Below are 14,714 nucleotides of genomic sequence, written 5' to 3' on the forward strand. Positions count from 1 at the left end.
GGTTGTTTCTCCTCCCTGCTCTTCGTCATGTTCACGGACAGCAGCAGGTCTTCTCAGGTAAACAGCTACTTCACCACATTTTCAGATGACACTGCTGTCTCTTCTTCAGGGAATCCAGTCTGATCGCAGCAGCCTGCATTCACTGACTGGAGTAACAACAATGTCCTTGGTCTTAACGCAACAAAAACAAAGCAACTGCTAATTGATTTTAGAAAAGGTGATGTTGAACATAAAAATAAAGGTACAGTTTTTGAGAAGTCTTTGATTTACAGCCACAGGGTTCACCAAAGAGTCCATCTGCTCAGGAAGCTTTGGCACCTTTGATGTCTGTAAGACTATTTTATGTAACTTTTACCAGCGCTTCTCTGAAAGTGAAAACCTTCATATTTTTTCGCTGGTTTAAAGGGCTGTCTGTTAAAGGGACAGTAAGCCCTTTAAACCAGAAAAGATAAAAAAAAAAAAAAAATTCTGATTTATATCTAATGATTTTATAGTATGGACAAGGTCACCAGAGGGTGGTAAATATGAGGGCAGAAGGTGCCATTATACTACCAGTCCAGTAGGTACCATTTCAAACGCGCTCTGAATCATTTTAACAATTTCCTTAAGAAAAGTTTGAAAGAAGTTTTATTTAAATGTGTAAAACGTGCTAAATTAATTTGACACTGAAATGAAATTATGAATTTGCATATCTAAACTAAAATTCATTCATTCATTTCCTGTCCCACTTAGTTCAATGGGTGCTGGGGCAGCTGGAGCCTATTCCAGCAAGTAACAGGTGGGAGGAAGAGTACACCCTGGACAGGCTACCAGTCCATCGCAGGGCCCAAATGAAAATATTAAAAAAAAAATTCATACAACATAGGATTTAAAAATTGGCTCTTACAACCATACTTAAAGGGAAGAGAGGATGCTGCATCGTACTGACGAAGGAATATGACAACTATGTCATTCACTATACTTTATTAACAAACTGCACAAAAACTGTAAAAAACCTTTTATTTCCAAAAAATGCAGTCCTATTGATTTATCATTACACTATCAGATGCACTTCTTACATTTTCAACTGATTTTCATGAATGCTAGGTCAGCAATTATTACCTTTAACATGGCCAAAATTATTACATTATCGACCGTCACTACATCATTGGTTGCTACAAACTCTAGTCATTAAGGATTAGGTTAATGTCTACATTAAAAGACATAACAATAAACATGTCAAATCAAACAATTATATTCCTGAGGACTGCCGTGGGACAATTGGGACTAGCAGGGCCCACATGAGAATAGTGAGCAATTTCCATCCATCTTTCTGGTTGTTGGATGCCCATAAAATCCAAAACACGGACCAAGAAAACGGCTTCAGATGAACGAAGCTGTCTTCATTAAAAGTAAACAATCAGGTTTAGTTTTTTTTAATCCACAATTCAAACTGTTTCAGGCAATTTATCCAGAACTTCAGCACCTAAAATTCAAGCCTTTTCAAGGATTTCCAACACCCGTCTAAGCCCCGAGGAAGAGCTAACGTGAACTTACAGGGAGGCTGAAGCTGTTGTTCTGTTGGGTTCACATTCTGACCAGGTTACCTGTCCGTCTGCTCCCCTGTCCGTCTGTCTGCAGGCGCGAGTCAGACGGAGTTCTGATGGTTTCTGTGCTTCACGTGATCTTTAACACCTTAATGAGATTCTCAGATTATCACCTGTTGCACTCTCACTCACTCACTCACACACACACACGCTTTTGTATGAAGGCTCAACCTGAACCAGACTGTGGATGCTAAAACCGAGTCAGAACAATCAGAGATATTCATTTAAATACATACACAGAGGTCAAAGGTCAGATGTTTTTCTTTTATTCCAGAAAAAGCTGAGAGCTGGTTGGTCAGAAAAAAGACAAACATACAGTCACATGATCAAAACAACCATCCAGCTGGCCAATGGGAAAAGAGCATGGTTACCATGGCAGCAAGGAGGAGCTGCAGATTTAAAGTGACAGAGTGACATTTTAACGTCTCAGAGACTGTTAGCACTGTTACCATTTCTTATTCACAACAATGGGCTGTGTTAGCTTTAAGCTAACCTGTAACACCACCAATCAATCCCTCTGATTATCAGTTTATCATGATTGCATAGATACCGAATGAGACAAGTGCAAGACGAGCTGGGACACAGAGGGATCTACACCTGAGCAGGTGTTCTTCAGGTAATGTCATGTAACGAGGGGGCAGGGCATTTACAACAGGTGTGGCTAAAGCTTCACAGGTAAACATATTCACATACTTCTGTGAGTACAGGTGAGACAGAGTGCTGTTTGACAGCTGGGGGTGCAACAGGACATTACAGAAGGACTGACTGTTGAAGAAATCATAGAAAAAGAAACTGTTTGGTTTGTCATTAGAAAACAAAGAAGTCCTCCTACAGTCATCCTGAACAGTAACACTGAGATAACGGACTAAAACACTAAACATCGCTGCCAACCGAGTCTTTGGCTGAATTCTTGTTTCCACTAAATACTGTCTGTACAGGTGTGTGATCAGCTGATCCATCCACACTCACCTGTGAAAACCTGACATGTATATACAGCTACACAGATCAGAGAAATGTTGGCAGGGACAACTGGCATAGGGACACAAGATAGGCTTGATAGGCTTTATATTATTTTAAAGTTACACAGGTCAGGAGTTTATGGTGTTTATAGGAATGTCTTTAATAATACAGATATTTTATAAAAACATGTCAGTTAAGTGCTCATGGAGATGAATCCATTAACTGTGGCATATTTATCAGGCCAGATGTTTTACAAGGACAGATAAAGGCTGTTTTAAATGGAAGCACATGCAGGTATTAAAAACAGGTCAGGCAAGTGCTTATGGGGACACTAAAGAGGTGTTTTGAAGAGACGGAGGTATTTTACGGGGACACTTGTGTTTTACAAGTGTGTTACAGGGACACTTTCACAGGGACATGGGTCCCACAGGTTTTAAGGTTATCACCCTGCCATCCAACCATGTCTGATACAGTGCATCAGGTTTTATGGTAACTGGGATCCAAGAACAACCTTAGTCACTAGACCACTGTTGCTAAGCAACATTTTTTTTTTTGTCTTTAAAAAAAAAAAAAAAAAAAGTACCTCTGACCCACCTGACCTGAGCGATCTTAACCAACGACCAGCTGATCAGATGAGTGTGGATGAAGTGGAATCAAATCTTCTCACACACCCTAACTCTGTGACCATGTTAATGTCCTAATAAGGTGTTGTTCCCTCCCACTCCAGCAGGTACTGGACCGTCCCCTGAGCGGTGACACGGCGGGCCAACACCTGGTATCTCTCCCCATTGGTCAGTCTGCCTGCCACTCCAAAATACGACGAGATCGAGGAGTGGAGGTGGGAGGAGTCTGAGGGGATCTGGGAGGAGTCAGAGAAGAAGTGAGAGGAATCTGTAGACAAGTGGGTGTGGCCTGCAGCAGCTGGGTCCTCATTGATCTCAGATGGCCCCTCCCCTCCAAGCTCCTCCCCTGCCTCACAGTGATTCGCCCACTGAGAGTAGCTGTTGCTGGGTAATTTCCTCTTCCTGCTGCCAACCCTCTTTCTGAGGACAGAGGTCAGAGACAATCAGATGGTCCCTCCATAGCCGGAGGAGCAGGAAGATGGAGGACAGCTTACCTGAAGTGGTAGGAAGCGCTGGTTGTAGCTGAACCGGAGGTGGAGGCGTCAGTAGAGTCCTGATCAATACTAACGGCTCTACTGGAACTGCTGCAGAAGAGCAGCAACATTACATATGCAGCCTGCTGGAACTGATCGATGTTTTGATCTCACTATTGATCTCACCTCTTGAGGCTCTGTAGCTCATCCAGAGTAAAGTCAAAGATGTTGGCCATGTGGTGGTTGGAGGTCCAACTGCAGGACAGCTCATTCTACAAACGATCAGATGACCCAGGTTAACAATGGATGAGCCTCCACATGTACAACTTTGTTTACAAAAGAGAAGAATCTTACAGTAGGAATGGCATCCTCCAGAAGCCACTTAGACTTTTTCTTCTTCCTCTCAGCTGAACTGCTGCACACGAACACATAAACACTGAGTTAGGATTCATTTAGACCACCAGGTCCAGATCAAAAAGACCGCCCACTGGTTCTGCCACCTTCCTGCAGCACTTCAATGACAGGCTACAGCAATCAGACGTTCTGAGGAATCAGAGATGATTATGAAAATCGATATGGGATAAAGCCAAAGAGGAGCTGTCTTTCACTAAAGTCTGAAATATTTCTTATGTCGCATGTGCCCAGTTCATCGGGTCAAAGCCAACACGTTGAGGAAAAAGACATCAATAGTAGTTATCTGAGAAGAACAATTAGTAGTGATGTGCGGATCAATACTGAAATTTCTATTCCTCCTACAGACCATCCTCAGCTTTCCTCACTGATCACAGGACTTACACGTCGGCAACATTTGTGGGTGGCAAAAAGATAAACAAAGCAGGCGTACTGCTACGGGGCTCCGGTCTACAGCTAGCTTTTAAATGTAAAAAAAACAAACACATAAAGGTACATCCGTGCTGTGCCTTTGGATGTTCCAATCAACATCCCAAGAATGGGATTTTATTTTCCAGACTGCCTGCTGACTGAACGACGGGCTGAAAGTGTTGCTGCCATGAAACCAGATAACTGGAATCTGTCAGAAAGCTCTCAGTTGCGTAGCAGCACTATGTTGGTGGCAAGTTTATCAAAGATTCTGTGTCGTATTCTTTCCAAATCTACTTTTGGTGGGTTGCTCTAACTTTGAATATATTTATTTATAATAAATTAAAGAATACTTTGCTAGGATGCAGAAAACTGCAGGGATTTCAAGTTATTGCGCCCCAGGACCAGACGTTAGTCTGTTGTTAATGGACATGTAATTCAGGCTAACTTTGTCTTCCTTTAGGAAAAAGTGCAACAACCCGTTGTCCCCAGCCTATGTCCCGTCCATCTTTGCTTGTCTGCACTCCTGAAAAAAGAAGACTAAGGATGATCTGGAAAAGCTTGAAAAATGACAGCAAGCAAAAAAGAGAACAAATTAAAGTTTTTAAAAATGGTCTTTTTCATTTGTTTAATTCTTGAACAGATATTCTTGTTCGTTTGACAAAAAAGTTCATGTGTAACGAGGAGGACAGTCAAATAAGAAGTTCATACGTAAGTCATGTTTTATGTAAACCAGCAAGGGTTTAACTGACTGACCAATGAGCTGAGAGCAGGCTAGACAGTGCAGTCTGCAAACACTTTCAACATGGAGGAGCAGATCATTCTAGCCGTGCCTGACTTTGCCAGACTTCACACAAAGATTATAGAGATGTACATAAAAAGGCCGCCATGTGACAGCAGGGCGAATTTGTCCTAACGCAGATCCTATATCTATCTGGATCAGCCTTGAGGTCCGCCATCAAATCACATTCACCGTGCTGTTTCCTAGTTTGAAAAATAGGATGAACCCAGGGCTGTCAATTCCAGCAAAATCTTCTGAGTTTTCATCCTTCCTGTCTGGTCTGTCATGAACGGCTTTGAAAATGTCAAAATTTCCTCCAATATCATAACCAATCAAATTTCTTGGAGAAAAGCAACCTGAGAGCGTGATGCGCGGCACTGCTGCTGTCGCTGGTCGCCTCCCGGGTGTCGAGCCCATAACTGCTGAACTGGTTTAGAAAGTGTTAAATCCACTAGCACCATCCCTCACGAGAAACAGTTAATAGTCACTACAGCGGGAGCAGGGTCCCAGCTAGCTTTTTACCACCTAGCGTGGCAGCATAAACCAACAGTAAGATGGGTGAGAATGGTCCATACCAACATTTATATAACTAAACTTTCAGGATAGGTAGGAACTACTTCTTCTTCCGCCTACCATAGGCATATACAAAACAAGGCGCAGTGTTGCGTCACATCACGCGGTTCATTCACTGCAACACGCAGTGATGAGTGGAGACATTTCAGCTTGACAAACAGCAATGATGCTCAGTTTTATGTGTGATGACCACAAACCTGAGAATCCGTCATAACACGGAAGCAGAGGTGATGAGGTTAAGGTGAAGTGAACTAAAGAGGAGAGAAGCACAGGTGCTGCCAGGGAGGACAGACGCTACTCCGAGTTCGTCGGCACAACAGGCGGGAGAAAATGTGCAAACTGTCGCTGGCTTTTGAGAAATGATTGACATCTGTTTTCTGCTGGTTTAAGTTTTTGTGCAGATGTTTAATCAACAGAAGTTTCCTGCATTCTTAAAACTAAGACGTCCTCTGTTGTTTTTGTGCAGTAATAACTATGGTTATGAAATAAGTGGTAAATGTTACAATAAATAACTGTTCAATTCCACATGCCTAGATTCATTCAGGTAAGATTACCTGCAGAGTAGACCATTACTCAGACCAGGTGTCATTAAACTACTCCATACTGGGAATAAAGCCACTGCCACTGTGAGCTTTTAAAGAAAAAAGACAGAACAATATTTAATAAATACGATGGAGAATAACATCAACAAGTCTAATATTGCCTAATGGTTGAATAATTATGAATGTAGGGATAAATAGATGCTGAGGTGCACGACCCGGTGTTGTTTAGTCCACCCAGTGTAGCTACTGACCACACAGAGATGTTTAGTTATTCCAGAGGTCTCTATAGAGTCCATTTAACATAGAAAACATCAGAATTGCAGTCTCACTACAGTTGATGTGTATTTCTAAATCTAAATCATATTTTCTTTATATTTGTGTATATGACAGAATTTCTCTTTGATGTCCGGTGGATGAAGAGACAGGTGAGGAAACAGGACGTATAGATGGAAGAAGAGTGAAGAGGTAATGAGTAAAAGGTGTGAAACATAAGTTGCCTTCATTTTAAGATAAATCTTGGACTTTAGTTTGGTCTCTTGAGATGTGGGTGATAACAGTCGCTGTTGCTCTGTGTGTTTAGCTTCTGCACCTGCTGCAGGTCAGTCCTTTCATAACAGAGGTGTGAAATCATGGAATCTAATTTAATTCAATGTTTTTGTAATCTAGTGCATTAATATAGGAAATTAGGCTTTTAATGTCTTTATTTTCACAATAAAAACTAGAGGCCGATACCACCCCTGCTGCCACCTTAAGACAGGAGGAGAAACTGCAACACGACACAAAAAAAACACGTTCCCCCTACGCTCGAGTGAAGAGATCAAACTCACCAGCGTCCGCTACACCGTAACCGACCGCACGCAGACACCACTCGAGTATAAATCCGCCTTTAAATATAAAAATCCTGGTCTGAAAACTAGTTCCACTCTGGCCCTGATCTGGAACAATGTCAGGTTTTAGGACTACAAACTGGAACACAAGCAGGCTTTATGTCTATAAACTGGTACACTGTCAGCTTTTAGGACTAGAAACTGGGACGGAGTTGTATTTTAGGACTATGCAAAGTTATGAACTGACAAATCACAAGAGCTACCTGGCCAAGGCTTTCTTGCGACCATGCCCGCCATCATTGTGAGCACGCTCAGGAAAGAGCTTGGTGGAAGGGTTGGGAGGGACTCGTGTCCTCAGGCGAAAGATGCACTTCCTCTTCTTAATCTCCTTCCCACAGAGAAACCTGAAAACACCTTTAGTTTTGTGAAAGTTCCCAAGAGACACATAAAAAGCGTCTGTGATGTATGTTTCTTACTTGCTCTTGTATTTATTCAGAGCGTCCAGCAGGTGCTGCCCCCTCTCTGCAGGTGGAGTGTTCGACAGCTGAACCAACACAAACAGCAAATTTAGGAGGAAACATTTACATAAAATCAATCAACCTGGTTTGGCTTAGAACGGTCTGATTGTATTTAGTCTGGCTCAGCCTGGTTTGGCATGGAGCAGTCTAACTCGATTTAGCCTGGTTCAGCTCAGTCTGGTTCTGTTAATAAATAACAGTGATTCATTCTGGTTCATTTTGCACTTCATGTTGCTAACTCCAGTCTGGTCCAGTTCAGAATGTTTGATTCAGCCCAGTACAGTGTGGATCAGATAATTCTGTTACCTTTCCAAGCTGTAAGTGGTCCCAGTTGGCTGAGACGAAGGCCAGAATCTCGTCCAGCTCGAAGTATTTCTTCTTACTGCTGACGGACAGGTTATACAGAACCAAGTGGACCACATCGACCCACCTGAGAGACAGACGGCGGACGTACTCTGACCCTTTGTTACACACCGCACACAGGAAGAGGTAGAACCTGAAGACGGACAGAATTATCAGAATTCATCACAGATCCAGAACTGAACAGGACGAGGAGAACCTGAAAGTCTCACCTGTCCCCAAACATCATGGACTCCTGCAGAACCTGTGTGCAGGCCTCATGGAACCACTGGTGACACCTGAAACACTGCAGCATCTTTAGGTACCACCTGCACACACACACATCATCATCATCATCATCATCAGTCAACACCTGGACCGGGCTGAACCCCTTTGAGTGTCTGGTTGGTTGGTCTTACTCTCCAGGGCCGCCACAGTAACAGTAACACTGCTGCTGATTGGTCCGGTGCTGAGAGTCCCAGTCCAGAGATTCCAGGTCATACAGCAGAACCTGCTTCATGGCGGACAGAGCTTTGGCTATTGGACCTTTTTTCAGGGCGCCGCCTTTCTGTAGAGAGACAAGGAGATAAATCAGGTTGGTCTGCTGGACTAAATGATTATTGATGGATATATAATAAAGAAGAAGAAGAATTGGGTGGGTACCCGAACAGCCAGAGCGAAAACACAACGTCGGCAGAACCATGGACTCAGACTGCTGCTGCCCTCTACTGGAGGAACATGGCACAGCTGGTGGAAGCCTGACACACACAAACATGCACACACACACAGGGTGACATCATCATCAGGTTTACTGTAACTGTTATGAATCCATGAGAAATAGAGCTGGATCAAAGGCTCACTTACCAATTCCACATTTCCCACAAATCAGGATTTGATTGTTGATCTTTGATTGGCTGTCTGAGTTTTGCTCCGCCTCTCGACACACAGAGCAGCGAGGCTCCTCCCCTGGCACTCCGGCTGCAGTGTGATTGGACAGGAACAGAAGGATAAAGGAAAAAGAAATGTCAGACAGGAATTTCATGTTGTGTGTTCAAAGTGTCTCCTCATCTACTTTCACACTAGTCAAAACACCTGCTAATGACCGCTAAAACCTGCTCGCATCCGCTAATACCAGCTCGCTTCCTCTAATACCAGCTCGCATTCGCTAATACCAGCTCGCTTCCGCTAATACCAGCTCGCTTCCGCTAATACCAGCTCGCTTCCGCTAATACCAGCTCGCTTCCGCTAATACCAGCTCGCATCCGCTAATACCAGCTCGCTTCCGCTAATACCAGCTCGCATCCGCTAATACCAGCTCGCATCCGCTACTACCAGCTCGCTTCCGCTAATACCAGCTCGCATCCGCTAATACCAGCTCGCTTCCTCTAATACCAGCTCGCATCCGCTAATACCAGCTCGCATCCGCCAATACCAGCTCGCTTCCGCTAATATCAGCTCACATCCGCTAATACCAGCTCGCATCAGCTAAAACCAGCTCACATCCGCTAATACCAGCTCGCATCAGCTAATACCAGCTCGCATCCGCTAATACTAGCTCGCATCCGCTAATACCAGCTCGCATCCTCTAATACCTGCTCGCATCCGCTAATACCAGCTCGCATCCGCTAATACCAGCTCGCATCCGCTAATACCAGCTCGCATCCCCTAATACCAGCTCGCATCCGCTAATACCTGCTAACCTCACCTAACATCTCCTCATGCTTGCCAACACCTGCCAATATTAGCTAACAATTGCTAACATCTACAACCACCTCCTAATACCTACCAACAGCAGCTAACATCTAGCTACTAATCAGCCCAATAAAAGCTGAGATATTTCCCCAGTAACAAACCCAGGATCACCAGTGACCTGAAAATGCAGCTAAACATCAAAAAGAAAGTCTTCAGTGAAGGAGACAGGGAATTATTGAAGGTAGAACTGGGCTGGGTGTGGGATTAATCATATAGGAGCAGGACCCTACAGTATTCAAGAAGTCACTTCCTGTTGGAAGTGGGCGGGGCCAAGTATGGCCTGGAAATTGGGTATATGGATCTCTTCTGGGTCTTACCCTGATTAAGCACTGTCAGTTTGATAGTGATCTGATAAATTTGAGTGATTTATAAAGATTTATGGCATCATGGTGTGATATTGAAATTGGCCATCTGCCATGGCCACGCCCTTTAACCTCATTAAAATTCAATACAACGGGCAAAAATTACCTAAAAAATGGCTGACTTCCTGTTTAATTTAGGCTGAAGGTCCAAGAGACTTTTTTTAGGTTTTCACATGTTCAGTGACTGGTGAATTTTATCCATGTGGGTAAATGTAGATCAGGGGTGCCCAAGTTCGGTCCTCGAGATCTACCATCCTGCAACTTTTAGATGCAACCCTTCTCCAACACACTTGAATCAGATGTCATCTGCATGTCATTCAGCGCTGCAGAGGCCTGGTAACGAGCCAGTCATTTGATTCAGGTGTGTTGGAGAAGGGTTGCATCTAAAAGTTGCAGGATGGTAGATCTTGAGGACCGGACTTGGGCACCCCTGATGTAGATGGTGGGTAAACTCATTCATGGCTGACTTTCACTGAAAAGTACTTCAGGTACATGCAGCAGTTGGGACGAAATAATAACTTCCTATGACTCCATCCTGCTGATATAATTTTTTACTACACAACCGATGTCCTCAAAGTGGTCTCAGAGCCAGAACCTCTTAATTCACGGCACACAGCTGACTCCTGCAGACTGGGACTCCTTTACATACACCTGAAATGGGGTCTCTACCTGAACCCCTGTTGAAAAAACATTTCAAAATGTTTTGAAATATTTGTTAATCACAGCTTTTAATGTTAAAACACAATTATTTTCATTTAGTATGTGATTAGTGCTTCATCTCACTTACAATGACTCTTGCCATACTTTTGATTAATTGAATTTGGACGTCTATCCATCCATTTTTTATTCCGCTTAATCCAGTTCAGAGTCTTGGGGAAGCTGGAGCATATCCCAGCAATTATTAGGTGAGAGGCAGGTACACCTGGGCAGGTCACCAGTCTATCGCAGGGATTTAGAAGTATTAAATTAAAATTAAAATTGATTTAACCTGTTGTTTCTATCATCTGTTGGACTATTGACTAAGCATTGTTTTGTATTTGAAATGAATAAAAATGCAATTACTCAGCATATTTCTTGTCTTTACTAATTTAGTGCGGTGGCACAACCGATAATTGTCAGGTAGTGCGACCAAGTAAAATATCAATTTAAACCAATAAATAACAGGTCAAAGTGAAACAAGGGTTGACAACTATGGTGGGAAAAGCTGTTGTACTGAATGCACTTATTTGTATATTTATAAATTACTTTTTTGTCTTTAAATGTAAAATTGGAGGCTGAAATAAGGAAATATTTGACAATTAGAATGCAATAATCTTAAATGATTCTACATACAAAACATAACCACAAAATAATACGGTATTGCTCACTGTAGAGACTCTAAGGGACACTTGCCAGTCATAAGAAAATATATATATATTTGTAATTAACCATCTGACATTTTTTATGCAGAAAATTTACAAACACAGTAAAAACAAATTATTTAACCACTTTGAAATGCTATTTAACAAATGGGACATTGTTCTAGACTAAAAAATATTTTGGAAATTTGAAAACACTTTTTAAAAATATCTTTTTAGAAGCTTTATTTGTCATTGTTCCTATCTATTTATCTCTCCTTTTTTCTCTTCACAGCAAAAAACTGCTGGTACTTTAAGCTCTGTACATTTTAATGGTGGGGTGTTAGGGGTCCTGGATAATGGACAGGGGTGCACTGCCTGTAAACACCTGCTAATATCTACCAACACTCACTAATACCTGTAAACACCTGCTTCCACTTGCCAACACCAGCTAATGCATGCCAAGAACAGCGCCCAGGGAGCAGTTAGGGGGTTAAGGTCTTGTCCAGGTGACCTCAGTGGTTCACTTCTGTTGCCAGTCTGGGGACTTGACCCCAGATTCTTCAGACCCAAGCCCACCTCTGTAACCAATAGGCTACCACAAGTTTCACAGGCTGTAACGTCCAGAGGGATGTTGATTTCAGAATGAACAGGTGCACCTTAAACACAGCATTAAGTCCCCCTTTTTTTAAATATATGAAAATAAAGTTCACTTGTTTCACTTACAGAAATGGTCTGTGTCTCACCGTGTTGGATGTCTTTCCAGAGGACCCAGAACTTGGAGTTGTCCTCAAATGTGACAAAGCAGCTCTGCCTGGGGGGGCTCACCTGAAACCAAACAGAATACACAGACTCAGCATACCCAGTATGGATGACTGTGTGCAGTGTTCACCTGAGCAGGTAACCAGTGCCTCACCCTCTGTATCTTGCCCAGATAGTATAATCCATCTGACCAATGACAGAGGACAAACTGCCCCACGCTCAGACCGGACTCAACCCCCCCATCTTCCTCTGGGATTCTTCTCTGGTATGATGCCCCGTTCCCGGGGGACACCTCAGGCTCCAGACCACAGATGGCTTCAATCAGGTCGTCAAACATCTGCAGAGAGAGTAGCAGTCATTTAGACTAACGGACACACTGTGGCTGTGGTTTATTTCTGAACTGTCAGGGGGTTTCTGACTGTCAGAGCATGCGCACATCCTTTCATCATATACCGTTAACTTACCAACTAACCACATTAACTACCACACCCTGGCCCGATCACACAGATTAACGATCCGGAATCTCAGCTTGTACTGGTTTAACAGCTCCGTTACTTCCATTCATTTCTCACTGACTGAACAGTCTCCATGAACTCACTGATATAACCCAATTAGAAACGACCCATAAAAAACTGTCAACAATCTATCTTACCACTCTAGAAAAAGACTTAACCCTGTAAAACCGGCACGTTGAACTGACGTGTTAAAGCAAACGAGTTAAGTTGAAAGCGAGCCGTCTCACCTCCGCTGATCCGGACTGGGTCTCTTCTCCGTCCCGCTCTTTAGTCGCGTGGAACCGCACACAGTCCACCAACAGACAAGAGGGAGATGGACTGAACCGGGACTAGCAGCCTGCGTCTCCGGTCCTCCGGTCCTCCTGTCCTCCAGTCTGTCCCTGTGTTTCTCTGCTTCAGTTTCGCGCCGCTAAACTTCAAACTCACACCGTCGCCATTTTTTCTTTTTCCCGCGAATCACAGCGTCTTTTTTTTTTAAGTCGCGTGCGTAACCTCGTCATTACGTTGGTACAGGAACTACAACACTGCCGAGAAACGACGCCTTTTTTAGAACTCTATTAAATACACTTGTCACTCACACACACACACACACACACGCACACACACACACACACACACACACACACACACACACACACACACACACACACACGTATATGTGTATATATATATATATATATATATACACACACACACACACATATATATATATATAGAGAGAGAGAGAGAGAGAGAGGGGGACACACACACACACACGTATATATATATATATATATATATATATATATATAGAGAGAGAGAGAGAGAGAGAGAGCAGCATTTTTTCATTTAAATTATTTCAGTGGACGACTTAATCAAATAATAGACACAGACATTAATATTGTATGAGCTGCCACCTTACCATGGTGGGGGAGTTTGCATGCCCTGCAGATCCTATGATTGGACCACTAGGGCCCCCCTCTGGAGCCAGGCCTGAAGGTGGGGCACAGAGGCGAGCGCCTAGTGGCTGTGCCTTTGCCCATGGGGCCAGGTCAGGCTTAGCCCGAAAGGGTGACACGGGCCCCCATCCTGTGGACTCACCACTTGCTGGAGGGGCCATATGGGTCGGGTGCAGTGTGAGCTGAGTTGCGGCTGAAGGTGGGGACCCTGGCGGTCTGAAGCTAGCTCAAGGGATGTCGGACGTCACCTCGCTGGCAGGGAAGGAGCCTGAGCTGGTGTGTGAGGTTGAACCTAAACCGTTCTGGGATTTGTAAACGCTCAGAAGGGTTTTAACATTTATTGTATGACTGACTGGAAGCCAGTGTAAAGATTTCAAAACTGGTGTGATGTGTTCAGATCTCTTAGTCCTGGTTTAAACTCTAGTAGCAGCATCTGGATGAGCTGCAGATGTTTAAGGCTCTTTTTATGAAGTCCTGTTAAAAGATCATTACAGCAATCCAGCCTACTAGGGATGAATGAGATTTTCCCGATCTTTCTGGGAGACTAAACTTTTAATTCTGCTGGTAAAAAGCTTCTTAGTGACGGCTTTGATGCGGCTGCTGAAAGTCAGGTCTGAGTCTATCAACACTCAACACAAGGTTACAAACTTGGTCTGTGATTTCTTGGCCCAAGTCTCAATGCTAACCCTCTTCTCTTTGCTACCAAACAGAATAATCTAAGCTTGGTCTTTATTTTTTTTATTATATGTCATTTTATTGTTAAACAGACAACATCCAGATTTATTTGCCTTTAAAATCTGATGGAGAGCAAGGCATAGAGAACCTACGGAAAAGCTTGTGGGATGTTAAAACATGGATGGAGATTAATTTCCTTTGCATAAATGAAAATGAAACAGAGGTCTTTCCTGTTGGGAATAACAGGATGGCAGGATGTAACAGTGCTGTTGGCTCTCTGGACTCATTTGCCTGCCATTTTATTAAAAATCTTGGGGTTGTTTTTGATTTTA

At 43.3% G+C, this 14,714-nt stretch overlaps 1 protein-coding gene across 2 annotated transcripts; it reads right to left on the minus strand.

The window, feature by feature from the left end:
• Positions 1-1,829: 1,829 nt before the first annotated feature.
• phf19 (PHD finger protein 19) lies at positions 1,830-13,212 on the minus strand. 2 transcript variants are annotated; one of them, XM_041998299.1, is made up of 14 exons: positions 12,997-13,212; positions 12,409-12,591; positions 12,239-12,320; positions 8,906-9,019; positions 8,705-8,799; positions 8,461-8,609; positions 8,275-8,370; positions 8,009-8,198; positions 7,661-7,728; positions 7,448-7,588; positions 3,997-4,057; positions 3,829-3,914; positions 3,664-3,750; positions 1,830-3,589 (listed from the first exon to the last, which is right to left on the minus strand). In XM_041998299.1, exons 2-14 carry the CDS (start codon positions 12,589-12,591, stop codon positions 3,244-3,246), a joined length of 1,698 nt encoding a protein of 565 aa, XP_041854233.1. In that variant the 5' UTR covers positions 12,997-13,212; the 3' UTR covers positions 1,830-3,243. The 2 variants fall into 2 exon arrangements, with proteins under 2 accessions (XP_041854233.1, XP_041854231.1); XM_041998297.1 differs by having other exon boundaries at positions 3,664-3,753.
• Between the last annotated feature and the right edge of the window lie 1,502 nt (positions 13,213-14,714).

The sequence above is a fragment of the Melanotaenia boesemani genome, chromosome 11 (assembly GCF_017639745.1).
Source record: "Melanotaenia boesemani isolate fMelBoe1 chromosome 11, fMelBoe1.pri, whole genome shotgun sequence".
NCBI classification, from domain to species: Eukaryota; Metazoa; Chordata; class Actinopteri; order Atheriniformes; family Melanotaeniidae; genus Melanotaenia; species Melanotaenia boesemani.

Excerpts from the sequence above, each read along its gene's own strand:
- phf19 (XM_041998297.1), bottom strand. The coding sequence starts at position 12,591 with ATGTTTGACGACCTGATTGAAGCCATCTGTGGTCTGGAGCCTGAGGTG. Across the intron at positions 8,610-8,704 it reads TTTTCGCTCTGGCTGTTCGG|AAAGGCGGCGCCCTGAAAAA; the intron begins GTACCCACCCAA and ends GTCTCTCTACAG. Across the intron at positions 3,915-3,996 it reads TGGAGGATGCCATTCCTACT|AATGAGCTGTCCTGCAGTTG; the intron begins GTAAGATTCTTC and ends GATCGTTTGTAG.